At 46.6% G+C, this 20,655-nt stretch overlaps 1 protein-coding gene across 8 annotated transcripts in view; it reads right to left on the bottom strand.

Moving 5' to 3' along the window:
• Positions 1-1,946: 1,946 nt before the first annotated feature.
• The window catches only part of KANSL3 (KAT8 regulatory NSL complex subunit 3), a 43,589-nt gene continuing 24,880 nt past the window's right edge, over positions 1,947-20,655 (bottom strand). For 3 of the 8 annotated variants that reach the window (XM_036872855.1, XM_036872861.1, XM_036872862.1), the window contains 13 exons: positions 19,494-19,568; positions 19,157-19,314; positions 16,684-16,747; positions 16,036-16,236; positions 15,687-15,843; positions 14,131-14,208; positions 12,513-12,704; positions 11,964-12,048; positions 11,539-11,669; positions 10,544-10,653; positions 9,919-10,141; positions 9,437-9,570; positions 1,947-4,494 (listed from right to left, as the gene is read on the bottom strand). In XM_036872855.1, coding sequence (XP_036728750.1) covers positions 4,474-4,494; positions 9,437-9,570; positions 9,919-10,141; positions 10,544-10,653; positions 11,539-11,669; positions 11,964-12,048; positions 12,513-12,704; positions 14,131-14,208; positions 15,687-15,843; positions 16,036-16,236; positions 16,684-16,747; positions 19,157-19,314; positions 19,494-19,568 — 1,629 coding nt within the window. In that variant the 3' untranslated portion in view covers positions 1,947-4,473. Of the gene's footprint in view, positions 4,495-9,436; positions 9,571-9,918; positions 10,142-10,543; positions 10,654-11,538; positions 11,670-11,963; positions 12,049-12,512; positions 12,705-14,130; positions 14,209-15,686; positions 15,844-16,035; positions 16,237-16,683; positions 16,748-19,156; positions 19,315-19,493; positions 19,569-20,655 lie in introns of those variants that run through there. The other 5 variants (XM_036872856.1, XM_036872857.1, XM_036872858.1 and 2 more) reach the window with 5 other exon arrangements.

Below are 20,655 nucleotides of genomic sequence, written 5' to 3'. Positions count from 1 at the left end.
AAAAACTTACTACATGACCCAGTAATCACACTCCTGGGCATTTGTTCTAGAGAAATGAAAACTAATGTTCATACAAAAACCTGCTTATAAATGCTCATAGGAACTTTATTTGCAATAGGCCCAAATTGGAAACAATCAAGATGCCCCTCAATAGGTGAATGGTTACAGAAACTATGGTACTCCATTCCATGGAACATTCATATTCAGCAGTAAAAAGAAATGAACTACTGAAACACACATCATCTTGGATGGACACCAAGGGAATTATGCTGAGTAGAAAAAAAGCCAATCTCAAAAGGTCATGTACTGTAGGATTCTATTTATACAATTCTGTGAGATGAGAGAAGATTAGTGGTTGCTACAGGTTAGGAATGGTGAGGGGAAGGGGATGGATATGACTATAAAGGAGTAGCATGGGGGAGATCTTCGTGGGGATGGAATTTGTTCTATATCTTGATTATGGTTACTGGGATAAAATGACATAGAACTAGACACACATACTGTACCAATGTTAATTTTTGGTTTTGATATTGTACTATACTTATGTGAGCTTTAAGTACTGGGGGAAACTGGATGAAGTGAACATGGGACCTCCCTATGCTATCACTGTAAGTTAAACACACACACAATCACTGTAAGTTACACACACACACACATCTAAATAGCCCAAGTTTGTTTGAAATCCCTTCTCTCTTAGAAAGGCAATAATATGAACCATACGACTTCATCCTCTGGATGCTATTATTAGACTGGGGTAAGAGAGGATAAGAAGTACCAACCAGTAAGTGGGACTGAGCCAATCAGGTTCACTGTGTTCAGAATTTGAATTGAAAGACAGAAAACTGGCCATTTGCAAAGGGATGAAAAAAATCCTGTGAAAACAGGATCAAAACTGGTCCCTGGCCATTCCAAGTCAGTTGATGTCATGCGGCAAGAAGCAGAAACTGTCAGGCTGCCTGTCAGAGAAAATGTCAATGGAGAGGATATTCCCTTTTAGAACTAATATGGGTGGTGAATAGTTTCTGCTTCTTGCAACCATCAACCCTGACTAAAACACATACTGTAGAGAGGGAAGATTAAAAAGGTAACAAAATTTCTTCTGCATCGTAATTTGCTATGGCCCTGTCCCTATACTGCTGAAGTTTAAGACACCTATCATTTAAACAATCTGATCCTCATCTCTCACTTCATCTGACCCACCCAAATCAGTGAGACCAGAGTTGAAAGTGAGGGAAAGATCAGGTCTCTATTAAGGATGGAAACAAGAAGAGCTCATGCATACTAGACCCTCCAACCAGTATATCAGAACTACAGTTTCCACCCATAGAGGGTTCCAATGCTTAATGCAGAGACCTGGAATTTAAGGATAAGAAGGAAGGTCTTTTTGGATACAAGTTTACAAATAATGTGGAGGTTGGAATTCATTCATTCATTCATTCATCTCTAAGTCATTATTTATTTATTGGAGGGCGTAGAGGTATAGGGATTTCAATCTCTCAAGACCAAAGGTGAGGGACCCCACCTACTGACTCAGGCATAGCCAAGAGCCCACCAGGGCAGCAATAATCACTCTAGGCTTGGTCGGAGGTAAACTGAAAGGGGTCACATGAAGGGCAAGCCACCATCTCCTCACCTCCTGTGCTCATCTCTACTTCTGGTCTCCCGTCTCAGAACCCCAGCACAGTGCAGAATAGACAAACAGACACTGGTATCAGATTGCCTGGGTTCAGTCCTGCTTCTGCCACTTCCTGCTGTGTGACTTCTCTGTGCCTCAGTTTCCTCACCTTACAAGTGAATTACCTTAAGGGGAATTACAGTACCCACCTCATGGCTCCAGGCAACAGTAAGATGATCGATCACTGGAATTACCACAATATCTTAGCTTTTATTTTCTGTGCCACTCAATTGGGTGGTTACCAGAATAAACATAAGAAGTCAACTAAAAATACATTGAGGCAATCCAAATTTGTTTTTATTTTTGTTTTTTATTGTTTTGGCTAATGGAAGAACAGAACTGTCACAGCAGCTCAGCTCTATAACCCATCCAGCCCAAGACTGTTCTAGTGGTAGAGCCAAGGACAGACAGGTCTTCCTCCATCAGTGACCTCTTCTCAAAACAAGGACATCTTCCATAGGGCATCAACATGCATCTGTCATCCAAGAAATCAACTAAAGCCTTCTTCATCCTTCTACACTTTCGGCCAGTAGTATCACCTTCTGAGGTTATGGACTCCAGGTTTGCTACATGGTAGGCAGAGGAAAGCTTCCTTTTACACTTCAAGAAGTGTGGCTGGAGAAGTATGGAACTGGGGAACATGACTGTACAGACTTCAACCACTTCCTCCTTTAGCCTGTCCATCCACGGTGCAGAAGAACTTCCCTTCTCGTTTTGGCGTTCTTTAAGGTGTACAACCCAAGCCTCAGGAAATCATCCATGGGAAGCATACTAGGATTTACGCAAACGCAGGATGATGCGTTAGTTTCTCCTTTGGCCCCAGCACACACAGGGCCAGCATCTTTCAGGAGCAGCCCCTCCAGTGCTGTCTAGACGGCACTCTAAGTCATGAATGGGTTGTTCAGGAACCTCTGTCCTGAATGATTCCTAAAACTTCGTATAGTCTCACAGTTTCACTGTCCTCAATTCCTATTGGTGTGTTACTATCCTACCTGTAAAGTTATTAAACCCCTGACACTGGATGTCTCTTTCAGATTTCGTATCTTCCTCAAACTTACTAAATGCCTCCTGAATTTCAGAAAGCAGTTACCTGCCAGCTAGTACAGGGACGCAGCCTAATTCTGTGTGAATCACTGCTGAGACCAGCTCTGCAGGAGGTCGGGGAGGAAGGGTATGGTGTATAATCTGCCCACTCCACTCCTATCATATACACTCCCCTGGCCCTGCCTGTACCACCCCAAGCTGCCTTGTCTGAGACTCCTGCACGCTGTGTACTCCCTCCTGGCTGCCACTCATACTAGAGATGAGGCTCCTGGATTGAATGCAGGTGGCCTGGTTTGGATATATGATGCACTACGGGTCAGGACCGTGGACCTCAAGTCCAGCCATGGCACGTTGTGGGCCCTCCCTGCCTTCAGTACAGATACTGAAGAGTTATATCTGGGTTGCCTTATTTATCGCCTTGGCTGGAAACATTCTAGAGTAGGGAAGGGAAAGGAGCCTGCTCTGGAGGATAGCTTGTCAGCCAAATCTAAAATACTTTTGCACACAAATATTGTGAGGAGGTAAGGAGGGGCTCAGAGCTCCATCTTCAGTGATCACTTCTCCAGGGACCTCCACCTCCAGGGCTCAGGCTGGTACCAAGAGCCCTGCACAGCAGAGTCAATACCAGTAATTTTCCCACTTCTAAGCAAGAAGACAAAAAGTTGCACAGAGCTGAAACAGAAACACTGAAGCATGGCCTTCGTCATCCTGATGCCTGAGCTTCACGCGACGGCCAAGATGTTAACTTAGCAGTTATCCCTGTTCCACTTCCAAGCACTGGAGACAGAAATTTCAGGGGCTGGGGTTTCTCTCCTCTGGCTTGGCAAATTCTCCTCATCTCCAGTTGAATCAACAGCTCCTTAGGTACCAGATGCAAAGCCTCAAGCCCAAATCGTTTTCACCACTGACATGTCCTTCAAGCCACTTCATCTGCTGTTCCCTTCCTCTTCTTCAGCCTTTCTGGACCTGCAGGCTTTCTGGATACAAGAACTGCCCAAAGCATGATGGAAAAAAGAAAGAAGCCAGCTTTCACCTCCTGGCGACTGCTGGTCCCAACATGTATAGGTGGCCAAAGGGACTGAAAGATGACAGCCCAGTTCTCTGTGCCCTATCGTAGGTTTGAAATGAGGAGCTCCCAGGTCTCAGCAGGTACTCAGTATCCAATGTGGCTCCTAAGGAGGGAGCTGCACAGGGAGCACGCTCCCATGGCTGTTTGGTGAAGGCAACAGTGATGTACAAAACAAGCCCTTCTGGCACTGAACCACTGGCCAGGGGGCCAGGATGATCCCGGTCCTCAGCATAGGGCTCTCAGTCCCAACTCCTGCAGCCCCAGACCACATGGACGTCTCCTCCTAACTTGGCACGGGGCAGTACAGACTTCGAAGAGGAGCTCCTTTATTAAAATGCAGTGAGCAGTCCAACACTGCTACTTGGGTCAAGTTACAGCTAATGCTGGGGAAGAAGTGCCTCCAGTCCATACACGGCCAGATCTGCTGAGGACCTGGAGATTCTGGGAACCAGATCTGCAGATGCTAAAGGACAAGGCCCCCCTTGCCAGCGCCATATCACCTTGTCTAATGGTTACATAAGACCCAGAGGCCCAACCCTGAAGACAGTTGGCAGAGAGGCAAAAATGACTGTCTTAAAGAGGTCTTCAGACAAGTGTACAGCTCAGCAGGACAGCACACGTGCCAGGCCTCACCGTGCAGCAGCCGTCACCAACCTGGTGAAGGAGGACATATCGCATGGCATCTTCAGGGTGCTGGAGGCAGGCGCTGTGGCAGGAGAGGTAGGGAACAAGGGTCAGAAGTTTGCCAGGTTAACACATACAGACCCTCTGACCCAATATCCCACTCCTGAGAATTTATCCCGAAGAAATGATGCTCAATAGGGAAAAAGCTGGATGCACAAGGATATGTGTTCTAGCAGCCAAGTGATGAATAGAACATGGACTCTGGAGGTAGAGACCCACCTCTACTACTTTTTAGGGCAAGTGACTTACATTCTCTGAGCCTCCTTTCCCCCCTCTGTGAGACAGAGAAGACAGCACCTCCTCCCCAGGGTTGTTGTGAGATTAAATGAGACAATCTGCATAAAGCACCTACAGTCTGTGTTCAACCACAAACACTAGCTCTTATTATTACGTATAAGAAAAAGAAAAGAATGCAGGAAAAAGGAAATAGGTGAATCGTTAAGGGTGATAGAGTTGAAGTGAAGTTTTCCATGACTGTACTGACAATATCATTGTTTCTGGTCTTGTCCATTTTTTAAGTGCTGTGGAAGATGCCATGAATTGTTGAGCCCTGCAGCTTAGGAAGAAGGAAGCAAGCAAGGTAGAGAGAGTTGGCCTTTCTTCACAAAGGTTTTCCCCACCTCTCTAGATTTCACCTTTGGAAAACTCCTAAGAGGTCTCTGAGGATACAATAAAGGGGGGAAGAAGGAAGACACAGGAGAGCAGGGTTTGACAATCAAAACTGGAAAGAATCCGCCTCCCATCTGTTCACGCTGCCCAAAGGTGGGCTGTGCACAGATGAGCACTCCATCCTGACCAGGAGGTCTCCAGAGTGAGCCCGCTCGCCCGGGGCTGCTTCAGGAGCAGCTAGAGGCTGCCTGCCAGCCTGACAAGGGCACTGTGTGGCCAGAGAGGAGAAAAACCTTGTGATCACAGTCAAGGAGTCCATTCCCAGGACCCCGCTGCAGGGCACAACACAGTCTCTGTCTCTCCCCTTCCTCCTGCAGCTTCTCAGCTGTAGGGTGTACATAATGGTCCAGTTCCATAAAGGAAACACACGGTAAATATTCATCACCGCCAGAAACAAAACACATAATTAAGTGCTTGCAAAGACCTTAGAGAAGTCTAGCCAGTGTTTACAACTTTTTTTCATTTTAAATTCATTCTCTCCATAAATATTACAGTATGTAACCCAAAAATTTAAAAAAGGTTATTTTTCAAACTTACAACCATTATCACACATTCAAAAGGTTAACAATTCCTTAATATCAACAATTATCCAGTCAGTGTTCAAATTTCCTGGTGTCTTATAAACATCAAAAATGGGTGGTTTGTTTCTCAACCTTTAAAAATGTATATTCCCAGCACCTGAGGACATTCTGAGACAGCCCCTACTATCCCACCACCACAACAATCACTGACTTATGCCAACCTCCTCACTAGACTAGATGAGAAAATGCCCAGAGAAGTCAGGTGATTTGCCCAGGATCACACAGCTAGTTGAAGACAGAGGGCCTATGCTTTCCCTGACATCACATTGTCTGGTAGTCTGAACACTGAGGTAACTGTTAGACGCTTTTGAGTCAGCAAGTCTTAATCTAATAACACCTCCTTTGTCTAAAAGAAAACAATCACCACTAGAACCCTCCTACTAATTTTATACACCCATTTTACTGAGATAAAAACTGAGCTCTCAAGTTAATACCATCAGGTAGAAGTCAGATTTTGATCTTTATTCTGTACTTCAATTTAGCCATGGAAAAGGATTCTCAATGACCTCTACTCTTCTCAACTCTAACTAGCTCCCCCAGGCCAGAGCAAGCTGAAGAGGACCACCTAAGAGAGGAGGAAGAAATTCATGGTGGGGATCTGTGTTCTAGCTGTGCCTCAAATGTGGCACCAGCAAAGGATAAGACTGCCTGAAAATAGGCCCAAATAGCTTTATAGGTCATTTCCGTCAAACCATCAAGAAACTGATAATTTCTGTGCTATATAAATGTTTTGGAATATGAGAAAAAAAATGTTTCCCATCTCATTCTATAAGGATAGAATTATCTCTTTTCTACAACTGGACAAGGAAAGGATACACACAAAAAAGCAAGGGTGGAGAGGAAGACGACTATAGGCTAATCTTACTAATAAACACAGAGGTCAAAATCCTAAGTAAAATAAAAGCAAATCAAGACTAGACATGCTTTTTTCCTCTGAAGCACTTAGCTTCTTTCTTTTTTTGTTTTGTTCTCCTTTGATGGAGTTTTGTTTCCTATACATGCACAATAAATTTAGGTATGTGCAAAACAAACAGAATAGGACATACTGAACAAGTACTGAATCTGGAATTTAGACAGTTCGATATTAGGAAATCTTTGAAAGTAATGCATCATTTTAGCTGATTAAAAGGAAATGTTTATACTCATTCAGCTCATTTGATTCCAAAAGGGCAATGAACAAAATTTAAAACCCATCATCAAGAGAAAGGAAGAGAATAAAGATTATCTTAGCAAACTAGAAACATAATTGATATACTTCCTTAACTTGAGAACCTGCATTATCAAACAATAATAAGCTTGTGTAGAAACAGACAGGTCAAGGGTACAGAACAGGCCCTGTGTGTACAGTAATCTAGAATGTGAGAGCAGCTGATTTCAAATGAATAGAGGAAGGATGAATGGACTCATCAATAAAGTTAGATCCTTACCTCACTTAGCATAAAAAAGTAAATTTCAAGTGGACTGAACAACTAAAGGTAAGCAGATGAACAAAAGCAATATAAGAAAACACAAAAACAGAGTTTCAGTATGGGATGATGGGAAAGTTCTGGAGGTGCATGGTGGTGATGGCTGCACAACAATGTGAATACATTTAATGCCACTGAACTGTTAGCCTAGAAAAGGGTAAAATGGTAAATTGTATGTAAGTAAATTTTACCACAGTTTTAAAAATAAAAATTTTAAAAAACACAATAAGATTATATTCTTGCAATGGGAAGAGCTTTCTTAAGACACAAAACTTTGGAGTCATAAAGGGAAGAATTTGAAGATTTTACTACACAAAAATTTTTAATGCCTGTTTGATAAAAGATCCAGAAACAAAAATTAAAAGACAAGCACTTAATACTTCAACAGAGAGGAAAAAAAATATAAGCAATTAACTGGAATAAAATATACGCAACTTGTATAATAAATAAAGGATTAACACCTGCATATATAAAGCTGCTATGAATTAAACAGATACAGGATATGACAAACAATTCATAAAAGAAGACACACAACCTCATAAGTAATCAAGAAAATACACATTAAAACAATTTCATTTTTCACCTATCAAATTAATAAAATTAAAAATACTGATTTCCACAACTGACAAAGGCATAGGAAAAGAGATACTCTCATCACTGTGGCTTGAATTGTAAATGAGCAAACCTTTTGAAGGGCAATTAGTCAGCAGCTAGCCAGATGTTAGATGCACAGACCCTCCACTTACTGGTCTCTAACCTGTAGAAATCCCCCAGAGGTACACAAAAATCACGAACAAGAGTATTCGCTGTACCATTATTTACGATATCAAAAACCAAAATATAACCCAACCCTCTAACGGGAGCTGATGAAATACATTTTTGTACATCCACCCAGTGAAATACTAGGCAGCTACTGACAAGCAATAGATAGGTCTCTATGTAATGAACAGGGAAACATGTTTTATAAAAAAAGGCTAGTTACGAAACAGCCATACTCTGTGATCCAATATTTGTCAAAAAAATAAAATAAAATAAAGTACTTTGTATAGAAAGAAGAATCTAGAAGAATGCATATCAAGCTACCAACAAGGGGATATCATCTCTGGGAGTGGTATCATGGGAAATTTTCATTTTCTAAATTATATTATTTCTGTAATGTTTGCGTTATTTAAAATAAGTGATTGCTTTTGTAATTTAAAAAATAGGGGATAAAGTAAATAGAAACACCTCCGCCTCTCTGCACAAAGGCAGGGAACGGTAGCTATGATCCCCATGATTGCCAGGGAACAACCTCTGTGCAGTATCTTCCCCTACAGAGGAAGAGGCAGAAGAGCTCCTGAAACAGCTGCTCAGCTCCCGGGCAGGGCTGGTGTGGTGGGAGTGAGGGGACAGGGCCAGGCCCTCAGTCAGGGCGGCCTGCACAGCACCGGGCCCCGTGCAGGCAGCCTCAGCTGAAAAGTGGACACTGAAGGAAAGGACATGCACTACTGGACTCAAACTATTTTTTTCTTTAACCTCTGATCTTTGGGTGGCTCTCAGATCACCATTTAAGATTAGAAACATTTTACTTGAAAAGGTCATAATGGAAATTAGATCAGCTAAGAGAAATCAATGGTGACTTACTTCCCGGGTAAGAGCTCTAAAAACCTAACTGTGCCCTGAAAAGACAGCAATGAACGCAAAGATCTGGAATGGCACAATGCTGGAAAGTTGTTGGTCAAAGAAGGAGTATTAGCCAATTAGCCTCTACCCAACCTCTGAATGACGAAACCAAGAATGAAAGGAGAAAACGATGGAGAGGGGAAGAAAACAGAAACATTAAATAGGCACTGAACATATTTACATATTTAATCCTCACAAAAATCCAGGGAGCGTTACAGAAAAGGAGACTCAAAGAGGTCCATGACTTGCTCAGTCACAAAGCTATGAACTCCAACCAACAAGGACCTACTGTATAGCACAGGGAACTGCACACAATATTTTATAACAACCTATGAGGCAAAAGAATCCAAAAAAGAATATATATAATTGAATCACTGTGCTGTACACCTGAAACTAACACAACACTGTAAATCAACTATACTTCAATTGAAAAACAAAAACAAAAACCCAACAACAACAAAGCTACAAACTCTGAATGTGGATGTGCATCTGGTCTGCCTACAAGTCCAGCTCCTCCAATCGGCCAGCCGGCCCCAAGCTTCCCAATATTGGAGGCTGTGTCCTCGGTCTTCCCGGGCAGACTCACCTGTGAGCTGGAGGGCAGCGCCTGGGAGGTGGGCTCTTCTGATGGGGCTGCTCCTGAGCCCATGGGGCTCAGTGTGGTGATTCGGCTGGGCTGGCCACGTAGTGTCAGAGTGATGGTGGTGGGGACCTTCAAGCCTGAGAGAGACAGACAGACAGAGGAGTAGGCTTTTTTGTCACAGCCTCCATTTCCCTTTCCTGGAGAGTTTCCTCCCCATGTAACATACCCCCATCAGCCTCCCGCCTCGGCTTCCTCCTCCCCAGCTGGGTCATCTATGCCCTATCAGTCAGTCTGAAAGGCAACACGAACAGCCTGTGTTCTCTCAACTTCTCTGGGGGATGGACCCACACAGCTGAATCCCTGAGGGTCAAGGCCAGGACCCTGTGGGGTTGGGTTCAACATCATACCTGGACCATGAGAGATGGGAAGGTCTTGGGGGAAGATCCCATATCTGGGAGTCCCCACGGTTCTCATGAGAGACTCACCTGAGGCTTGGTTAGAGATCTGAGCCAGGCCAGGGAGGCTGCTTGCCAACTTGGCGAGGCCCCCATTGGTCAGCAGCTGGTGGATGGCTGTGGGCTTCCCACCAGGAGTGGCACCCAAGGAGGAGAGAGTGGTGGCCACAGGAATGGTACGGACAATGGTGCTGGTGCCCGTGGTGATGGCACCCAGGCTCTGCATGGGGGTGGGCAACTTCACACTGGTGGCCTGTGGGACACACAAGCCCAGGTGATCAGAAGCTGTTGCCAACAGCAACAGTCGAGTGTGGAGGGCCCATACTGTTAACGGCTACCATGTATTCAGTGCCTACCACATGCAAGGTACTCTGCCAGGTATTTTCCATATATTACCTTCTTTAATCCTCAAAACAGCTCTGTGAGGGAGGTACTATCATTATCCTCATTTTACAAACAAGAAAACAAAAGATACAGAGAGATCAAGAAACTTGCCCAAGGCCACTTAGTAAGTGGTGGAGCCTTAACCTTTGGTAGTTCCCAGCCGTGAAGCCAGAAGCCTATTTGTCCTTGACCCAGCGTCCCTGCCAAAACCAACTAAGCTGAGGAGGCCTCCTCCCACACCTGCCCAGCCCAGTGGAAGGCAGATGTGCACCTGTGGGGCTGGCCCGGGAGAGGGGTTTGCTGGGAGGCCAGAGGTCTTGCTGCTGATATCCTGCAAGCTGAAGCTGAGGCCTTGGAGGAGGCTGCTGGCTGATGCGGCCCCTAGGAGAGGACACAGCAGACATCAGCACAGGCTCAGTCACTTCCCCACGAGCAGCTGTGCCTGTCCACCCTCAACAATCAACTGAAACACCAACGCTCTTTCCCTCGGACATTCCCAGTGCTCTCAGAAAGACGCCAGAAGGACTCCCCAAACACGCACGCTGGACGCCCACATGAGGAAAGGTACCATTCCTGACACACTGCCTTGGATTCATTCTGCACACCCCAACCTGCTCCAAACCACCTGTCCTACATTTTGGACAGTTTTAGGAAAACCAAGGAGAACATGAATCCCACTTTTCAGAAATCTATCCCACCTTCCCAGGGAAGAGGAAGGACTTTTTAAGCCAAAAGAATCCCAAACACCTGACTTACACTTCACTTTACACACAGTCCAGTGGCCTCAAAGCAAAGAGGAAGGTCCTCTTGAAGGATCAGGGCATCTGCAGTGCCTTGGCCCTGCTGGGCTCAGGCAACTAGCCTTTCAGTGTAGGGTGAGGGCGGAGAAAGTGAGGAGACAAGCATAGGCAGAAAAATGTCTCATTTTGCTAATGCCCAGTACAGCACCATTTCCAGTGTTATTCAACCAGATGTGTTTAAAAACACCAAAATGAAACCAGTACATACATTTCCCACCAGCTATTTCTCCTTGCAGTACAGGAGGCATTACCTGCAGATTGGGACATTTACTCACTGCAGATATGAAGGCCCCAAACTCCCCTACCTCAAAGTTAATGCCAGCTCCATGCCAAGCTTCTACAACGAGCCTGAGGCCCAGAGCGTCCTCCTCCAGATCTAGCTCCGCAAGCCTTTCCCAGGACCACCCTCCAGCAGCAGCCCAAACAGACTTCGCTGGGAGGCAGGGAACGCTGAGCTACCAGATACCTGGGAGGGAGCTGCCAGGAGAGGTGGCCACCAGGCGGCTCTGGAGTGTGTGCAAGGCACTGGGAGCAGTGCTGCTGGAGACCACTGAGGACGCCGGGCTGGCTGAGACTCCCCCTTCAGCAGCACTTGACCTGGAGACAAAGGTAAGAGCTCCATTATCTAAATGTCCCTGCCAACACAGCGAAGGTCCAGAATGGGGCCCAGCAAGGCTTTCAGCGATGGACACAAGGCTAGAACTTCGGTTTCTTCATCCCACTTTCTGAATCTAGCCTCTAGTCTTTCTAAAAAAGTCAGGCCTCAAGGAGAGACTTCAGGCCTTGAAGCAAGGGCTACAGGACTCTCTGTAAATTTTAAGTAAGCACTCAATGGACCAGCGAAAACGTGAAGAGAAAGAAGGGAACAGAGAGACCGGGAGACAGACTCACTTGGTTGTGGTGAGAAGCCCTGTGAGCTCCTTGGCCCCTGCGGAAGCTTGCCCCAGTGTCATGGTGATGGGCTTCCCTCCTGCGGCTGCAAAACAGAAAACCCCAAGGCCACTGGTCAGTCCTGTTTGGTCCTGACCTTTCAGGGTTCCAGAGGCCAGGCTAAATCCAAGATATTATGGAAAAGACTGGAAGATAAAAAATGAAGGATAACTACATTAGAATAGGAAGAGTTGGGGTTATTTTTTCCTTCTACTTTCTAAACCTTCTAGAATATTTTATTATCTTTAATTGAAACCAAAGAAGAACAAAATGTATGATGCTTTGAATGACCCCACAGCTTCCTCGGATCCTCGTTCGGCCTCCCTGATCCTACTTCAGGTGAGGTTGCTGCCCTCTTTCCCCCTACGTGCAACCTTTGCTGTCGTCTCCGGGTGCCTGTTGTGCTGAAGGCGAGGCTGAGCCGCCCAGCAAGTAGCCACCAAGAGGGCAATACTGTGCGCCTGGGACGGTTCTGTCGGTGTTTATTTAAGGAGGCCAAGAGAAACTCACCTTCTGGAGCTCCTCCTTGGGAAGGAGTACAAGGCCCTCCAGCTGTGTCCCCTTGGGAGATAAGGGACACCTTGATCTTCGGTCGCTTGGAGGTCTTACTGCCAGGAAGAGGACTGGAGGGATGGTGCCGCTTCAGCTGCACCCGGAGATCCTCTTTCTCGGCTTCCTCCGTTTGTTCTGATGAAACAGGAACTAAGAAATGGAGCTGCGGTGAAGTTCTCCACAATCCAAAAAAGCCCGACAGATACTGACAGCCAGTACCAGCACTGGCATGGCTGTGTAGGAACACCAGGAAGAACCATCCCAACACGTGCAAGGAGAATGTCAATGCTTCAGTCCTGCCTCACTCGGGCCCACCTACGGTGCAACTCCACCTTGGCCCTCTCAGAAGATGGCTCCATCCCCTTCCCTTACCCTGCCCTGGAGTTGGAAGGAAGGGGCTCTGAGTTGGTGGAAACAAAAAGAAAGGAGAAGACATCCTGACCCTGCCTGGCAAAGGCCAATCAAACAATAGAGGACTCACCACAGTGGACCTCAGCAGGGCTTCCCAGACTCAAAGAATGTGGCAACTGTCATGCCCTCCCCACATCACACAGCTGGAGGGCAGCAAACCGTTTCTGGAGAAGCAATAGAGGAGCAGGCTATCCAGTCCTCCCTACAAGGGAGACTTCCTCCAAGCTCTGAGTCCCCCCCTGCCCTCAGAGCCCAAGGTTGAGGGTTTGCTTGCCGAATGGGGACAATGGGAAGGATCATCACCAGGACTTCAGGCTGGCTTTCAGTAACTCCTAGGCAGGTTATCTCAGCCAAGACAACTTTACAGTTCCTGCCCAGAGGTAACAGGGCAACAGTGGCCCACGTCACAAGCTAGTCCCCAGGTCATTTGTACTAGTACAGAGAAAGGCCACCTGTTCACACATGGGCTTCCCCCTCCACTGCATCACACAGACTCATCCTGCACGTGGCCAAGCCTCCCAGACTCTTAAGTTATCCTTCGGGTTTCCTCATGGATCCCCTCTCTTTAAACCTAGAAGCCCACCCAAGTCCTTCTTCTTAGCGCAGGCAACCAGAGGCGGAAAGGCAGGAGTCACACGAGAAATGGGAGGTGGCGGGGATGCCATGGGGCCACAGGGAGCTACTCCAGACCACAGTCAGGCCACAACCAGCTGAAAGGAAGGACTGCATCGACTAAAATCAGAATAGGAAGGAGGGAAAAAGGGAAAGGAGTTACAGGTTTATGCTTGATAAGTGCTTGCAGAGGCCAGGATGGAAGCAGGAAACCAGAGGCAGGGAGAAAAACACACGGAAATTCAGGCTCACAGGCACTGGCCTATAGGCACACACAGGAGAAGCAGAGCCAAGAGCCACAATAAGAGACAAAAGGAGAAAAACACCATGAGAGGCAAACAGAAACAATGGGGAAAAAGCAAAGACTATGGAGTAATAAGCAAAAGGATCAGCAAAGAATAAAAAACAGAAGATAGAAAAATGCAGAGAGAAAAGAACAGGGGGAAACCAAACAGAGACAAATGAGAGGCAGGGATGGGAAAGAAAATAAAAGGGAGAAAGGGAGAGAGGCAGAGAGCAGAGAATGAAAAGGTGAGGAAAGAGCAATACTCACCAAAGAGACAGGAGGAGGTGCCGGGAGGAAGAGCTTTCCTCACCAGCATGTTTTGTGTCAGAAAAGCAGCAAACTGCGCTGGAATGAATCAGAAAGAATTACAGAATCACAGCCAGCCAGAGAAAGGAGAAAAAGAGAAGGAGTAAGAAAAAGGTATGAAAATGTTCTGGAAAATGGTCAACAGGGGCTTTTTCTGGAATTACTGCATGGGTTTGAAACCTGACTCTGCCATATAGCAGCACCATGGAATCATCCATGAACTGAAGGTAATAAATGTACCTGCCTCATGGGGCCACTGCCCACACTCCACGAGCAACAGCAAGCCAAGTGCCAAGAAGAGGGCGAGGCACGCAGTGAGGGCCCATAACCATTAGCTGTCCTCGCTGCCCCACCTACGAGCTCTGCCGAAACCAGGCTGCTGTGCTGCGGCTCTCCTCCATGATGCTCTGGGTCCCATTTCGAACCCGGCTCACCAGTCAGCCTTCTAGAACTCCGTACAGTCTCCACTAATTATTGGCAAACTGCTGGCTCTCTCTTCATCAAAAGCCCAAGAAGACAACGTCCACTTGGAACTTGGCTCTGGCCACCACTGAAGAAGATGCAGGTCACGCGTGGACCCTAGGGGCCCGGCCTCTTTTTCGCCTTCACCGAGCCACTCACACTTCTGCTCCTTGTTGATCATACCTGGACCATGAGCACCACCACACGGGCAACCTCGTAAGAGGCCTGGGGCTAAGTCCTGATCCTTTGGCTCCACTAAAAGAAACACAGGGGAAGAGAGCAGACGAGCCTCCTGTCTCCTGTGCGTCTCTCTACTTGACAGCCAGCTCTGGCTGCTGCCTCCTCCCAGGCACCTGAGACCCTCAGAAGATACACGCTCCTGGATACATCACCAAACACCAATGCCCAAGAGACCTCACGTCAGGGCTGCCCAACTGGATCCAAGTGGGCCAGGGGTAGAGCCGCTGCTGCTCCCCTCCCCACCCACCGAACACGCCTTTTCCACAGCTTCCTACATTGTGCTGACTGTTCTCCAAACTCCAATTTCAACCAAACAAATGTTTCCCAGCCTAATCGAAAACCTATCTGCAGAGACTCCTGAAAAACTTCGCTGGAAGTCCCAGTGTGGGAATCTTAACTCTTCAAGGGCAAAACAAAGGGCGGGCACGACACCAGTGCAGTTGCCCTAGAATCTGATGAGCACGGCCAATCCCCTTGTCTGTGGGACCCGAAGAGCTTCCTGACTGCGGGAGAGGCTGGGCAGGGCCCGGAGTTGGTAAAAAATTTGAGGCCAATATACGTGTAGTCAGCTCATAAAGCCTAACTTCCCCAAACACCAAGCCAAAGCTATAATTAGTGGAACTATACAGTCACACTAATATCACCTTTTGTGATATTTTACCCTTGAAAACAGCCCTCGGTATTTATTTCAACCTAATTTTGCCTGGACAGAAATGTCGGGAAAAAGCTGCAGATGCCAATACTTCCCAACTGCCACATGGCGTCAACTGCAGAAGACAGAACCCAAGAGAGGCCACCGGGCCAGGCAGCTATACCTTGAGCTTGTTTGTGGGTGAGCACAGCCTCTGTCCGCTGCACATGTCTCTTCAGCAGCTGAGTGCTTCCGATCTGACTGGACTTCTGGGCAGAGGCCACTGTGGTCACTTTGGTCTTGGGACTGGAGGTGGGGCTGCTGGACACACTGGAGAGATCCTGAGTAGAATAAGAAGGACAAGGGCCAAGCCAATGTCGTCCAGATTGACTGCCAATCATCAAGTCCCCCTGGAATTCCCCTCGTAGGAACTCACAGGCCCACCAAGGCCAACAGGCACCCCCAGGGAGCGAAGGAACCAACTCTTCAGTCCCCATCCCCCAGCAAAAGCACTCCCTCCCTTTCCGCATTACCTCCGAGCCTGAGGGTGAGGCAGGTAGCCTGGCAGCTGGTGACGCAGGCCGACTGCCCCGCTCAGAGACCTCAAAGGCCAGGTCTCTGCGGGCCACGTCCCGGGGCTTCTTCTTCTTCTCAGCGTCCTGATCCCGAGGCTCAGAGCCCACGTGCCCCTCCGCGCGAGTGAGCACTCCAGTCAGGAAGTCCACAATCTCATCCTAGTGTAAAGAGGGGTCAAGGCCTCTGAGTCCATGTCTGGAGAACAGGAACCTCCCCGATAGTCCCGACTAAAATCGATTCACCTCAGCTCTGATGTCAGTGTGCCGGTCCCTCCTACCACACAAAGCCTGGCACAAACCCCAGCCTCAGCCAAGGACCAGCAGGAGCCTGCGCCCTGCACCCGTGGGGCAGTACTCTGGGGTGGTCACGCTTTACCACTCCTCCAATGAACCCTTCCTCCCCTCAGGCTCTGCTCATGTCTTAGATCGTTACTCTCCTTTCCCCCTCTCTTTTTCCCCCTTTTCTTTGCTTATGATTTAGGCCTAACAGAGGCCGCAGTGGATACCCATCCTCCTTAGTCAACAGGCTGCTGCCAACAAGACCAAGCCTAAAAGGTTACAGAAAGGCAAGCCTAGCTGAGAAAACCACATAAAGCTACGGTGTACCTGAATACATCTGTCCACCATGCTCTGAGTCAACCCTTCCGATTTCTTTTTTGCTTTGCTTATTCTAAGAGACAAAAAAGAGGAAATGTTTACTTTCCAAACATTCCACAGCACCATTTCTCTGCTGTGTTGGTTATTCTCTAGACCCAAGAAGGAAGACTATGTTAGCCCTCAGGCAGGTCTGCAACCTCTCTGAACCTCAGTTTCCACATCTGCAAAATGGGGAACCATAACACCTCACTCATGGAGTTAATGGGGATGACACAAAACAACATATGTAAAGAACCAAAGAATACATGGAAAGTACCCGGGATGGTACACTTCAGAAGTCCTATACCTATGGCTTCACAGGTAAACTCTATCTGATTGCTAAGACCTCATCTCGAGGCACCCCAACACAGACCCAAACCCTGAGATTACTGGGTGTTACTGAAATGCGATTAGCAGGAGGGAAGGCAAGGTGGCCACAGGTTAGTGCTAAAGGGATGACAGAAACTGACCACAGCTGGCTGCATTCTCCTCTTTGAAAGCCAGCCTTAAACCCCCTGGCTTCTGACAAGGGGGTCTCAGCAGAGAGAGAAACAGGGCACCAGGTGACAGGATGAAGAACAACATTCTGAGCCTCCAAATTCTGAGACCCCAATTCACTGGTTGTAGGCCTCTGACCTTGTGTAACAATGCTCATTTTATGGATGAGGACAGAGTCCCAGAAGTTAAGTATTCTACCCAAGCTTCTTAGCAAGGGAGCCAAAACTAAATTGAGGTCTCCCAGTTCTCAGTCCAATGCTCTTGGCACCATGCAAATATGTCTCATAAGCAGCCTCACAACGTAACTCTCACTAAGGGTTATTTCCATTTCTCCCGCTCCCTCACCACGACTCAACACACACAGTCTATTCACCTATAGATAAGAATGTCTGAATTAGCAAGAAAGATAATGTATTTACAAGCAAACATTGCCTTGAGCATCAAAGGATTAGATTCTAGGTCCACAAAAAGCTGTCAAATGACAAAGGCCAGGAGGACTTCTCCAAAGCATCTCTGGGTAAGAAACTGACAAGAGAGGTGGGAATAGGTATTCGCTTTAAGCTCTCCAGTTAAAGCACACAAATGAAGTTAATATCTAAGACTGAGCATATAAAAAAGGAGACCAGTAAAGGATACAACCTCTTTTTCAGTACCTTTCATAAAAACATAACTAAAGGTCCTACAGGCAGCCAGACTTGTAAGAGAAGAATGGCCATCTCAATGACTAAAGATGCCCTCCTAAAATCCTCTCCAGGGCTTCCCTGGTGGCACAGTGGTTAAGAATCCACCTGCCAATGCAGGGGACATGGGTTTGAGCCCTGGTCCGGGAAGATTTCACATGCTGCGGAGCAACTAAGCCCTTGCGCCACAACTACTGAGCCTGCGTTCTAGAGCCCACGAGCCACAACTACTGAGCCCGCGTGCCTAGAGCCTGTGCTCTGCAACAAGAGAAGCCACCAGAATGAGAAGCCCGTGCACCTCAACGAAGAGTAGCCCCTGCTCGCCACAACTAAAGAAAGCCCGCGTGCAGCAACGAAGACCCAACGCAGCCAAAAATAAAATAAATTTAAAAATAAATAAATTTAAAATCCTCTCCAAACTTTGGCTGTTTATACTCCAAAATATATAAAAGGATGCTTAACACAAATAAAATCTATGTTCACATTCATCCTCAGTAAGGAACAAAACGTGAAGAAATGCCTACCCCAGAGAAAGCACAATGGCCAAGACTATAATTACAACATCTCAAAGTATTTTCTCCCCACAAGATGACTACTAACTACAAAGAGAAAAATAGTAACTTTACAGTAGAGAAACCTGGCAGATGCTTCCTTGATCAAAGTTAACATCACCAGTAATAAGGCATATCAACACCACGTAGCCCCTGAGGGGTGCACTGAGGGCACATCAGCTCCATAGCATTCCTGCGAATAATGTGCACCCTCAACCTAATCATAAGATAATGTCAAAAACCTAAATTGAGGGACCATCTACAAAATAGAAGTCTTCAAAAGTGTCGAGGTCATGAAAGACAAAGACAGACTAAGGAACAGTACCAAATTAAGGAGACTGAGGAGACAGGTAACCAACAGCAATGTGTGATCTGGACTTGTTCCTGGACCAGAAAAGAACATTAGTGAGATAACTGATGAAATGTGAGTCTGTAGATTAGATAACAGTATCATATCCATGTTAATTTCCTGACTTCGATAATTACACTTTGGTTATGTAAGATGTTAACATTTGGGAAATCTGGGTGAACAGTATAGGGAATTTCTTGGTACTAATTTTGCAACTTTTTAGAAATCTGAATTAGTTAAAAAAAATTTTTTTAAAGTTTTTTAATGCCCTCTTTTCACTGAACCAGGTTAGCTATAATTACATTACCACCTGATAAGCATCTCTCCAACATGGCACTCTTGCAGCTCTGGGGGAACCTACCCACCTGAGATTATCATCAGCTCCCCCAACCACCACCAAGCTGTTCTCAGCCCGAATCTTCTCCCGGAAGTCCTCCATGGCTTCAGGGTGACACTGCAGGGAATTCTGACCAATGACAAAGAGGACTGGAGTCTTCATATCCAAGAGGGGATCATCCACATCCTAAAACAGATCCAGGTTTTACAGTCAGCCAGTGCATATTCACTGAGTACTGCCCTGGCAAGTACGCTCAAGAGAGTCAGCTGGGCAACTGCAGTCACTGAACAGCAGCTTGGGCGAGGCACGCACTCCCGTACTCTCACCTGCCAGTGACCCAGAAATCAGCCACGCCCTGCGCTTACCCCTCTGGGGCCATCCACGGTAAGCAGAGGAAACCCAAGGCAGACAACTGCAGTGACGTATTCCATCACCGACACCTGGAAATAATGGCACGGTTTGTCTCAAGGTCAAATGACTTCAATGCAGCTACATCCTACCCAGAATCCAGGGGTGGTCCAGACCCACCAGCCAGTCCCACCTCCTCCCTCGCTGTCATGACATAACCCCTAGGTGCACCAGCCATAGTTGCAGCAGTAAGAGCAAAGAACACAAGATGTGCTGTTCTACCAGAAGCCACCACCTAGAGAACTGGGGCCCTCAGTGGACCCCAGGAGAGGGCTGAACCATAGGATGGGAAGTTTAATACTTCCATCCTGGCAATTTGCGAGGCTAGAGTCCTCCCTTTTCCCTCCACTAATAGCAAACGCAATCAGGAGAACACAAATGTTGCTCTTTTCCCTTAAGTGAAGAAAATCTCTCCCTTCTGAACTTAACAGATAGCTCCCAGACACCCCAAATTTCTCAGAGCAGTCGCTGACAGGGTACTGCCATCCTTGGGACCAGGGAGTACCGGGAGGTAGCCTTCTTCCTCTCACGCCCCTAGATGTCACTTACACTACATGAAGCAGCACAGACTTTGCTTACTTGATCCACTTGAGAACTGGGGCTTTGGACAGGTCGGAGGCACTTATACAAACTAATATACATGCAAGTGTATGTAAAATAATAAAGAAAAGGTTCTTTGATGCCTTGGAAAGGGAAAGAACAGGAACACAACATCAAATTACAGAGCTATTAAAATTTTTGCTGGCTACAATTATTGTTTTGTTTTGTTTTGTTTTGTTTAGGTGGGAGAATAGTACTTATGTCTAGGGGGAGAAAGAAAAAAATTTTTTCAGAGATACATGCTGAAATATATATATATAAACACAATGATACGATATTTGAGATTTTCTTCAAAATAATTGGAGGAGACTGAAAGTAGGCAGAGGTAAGATGAAAAAAGCTTGGCCATGAGCTGATCACTGGCAAAGCTGGGTGAGGGGCCCAAGGGGTTTATTATACTAGTCTAGCCTCCCTTTCAATTTCTGCTTAAAATTTTCCACAATAAAGTTAAAAAGTAAAGTTTGTAGGCAAAGCATCCAGCACAGTGCTCTGGAACATTAAAAAGCGCTCAACAGTCAC

This window comes from Balaenoptera musculus, chromosome 13 (assembly GCF_009873245.2).
Source record: "Balaenoptera musculus isolate JJ_BM4_2016_0621 chromosome 13, mBalMus1.pri.v3, whole genome shotgun sequence".
Taxonomy (NCBI): domain Eukaryota; kingdom Metazoa; phylum Chordata; class Mammalia; order Artiodactyla; family Balaenopteridae; genus Balaenoptera; species Balaenoptera musculus.
This window is presented reverse-complemented; position numbering and strand designations above follow the sequence as displayed.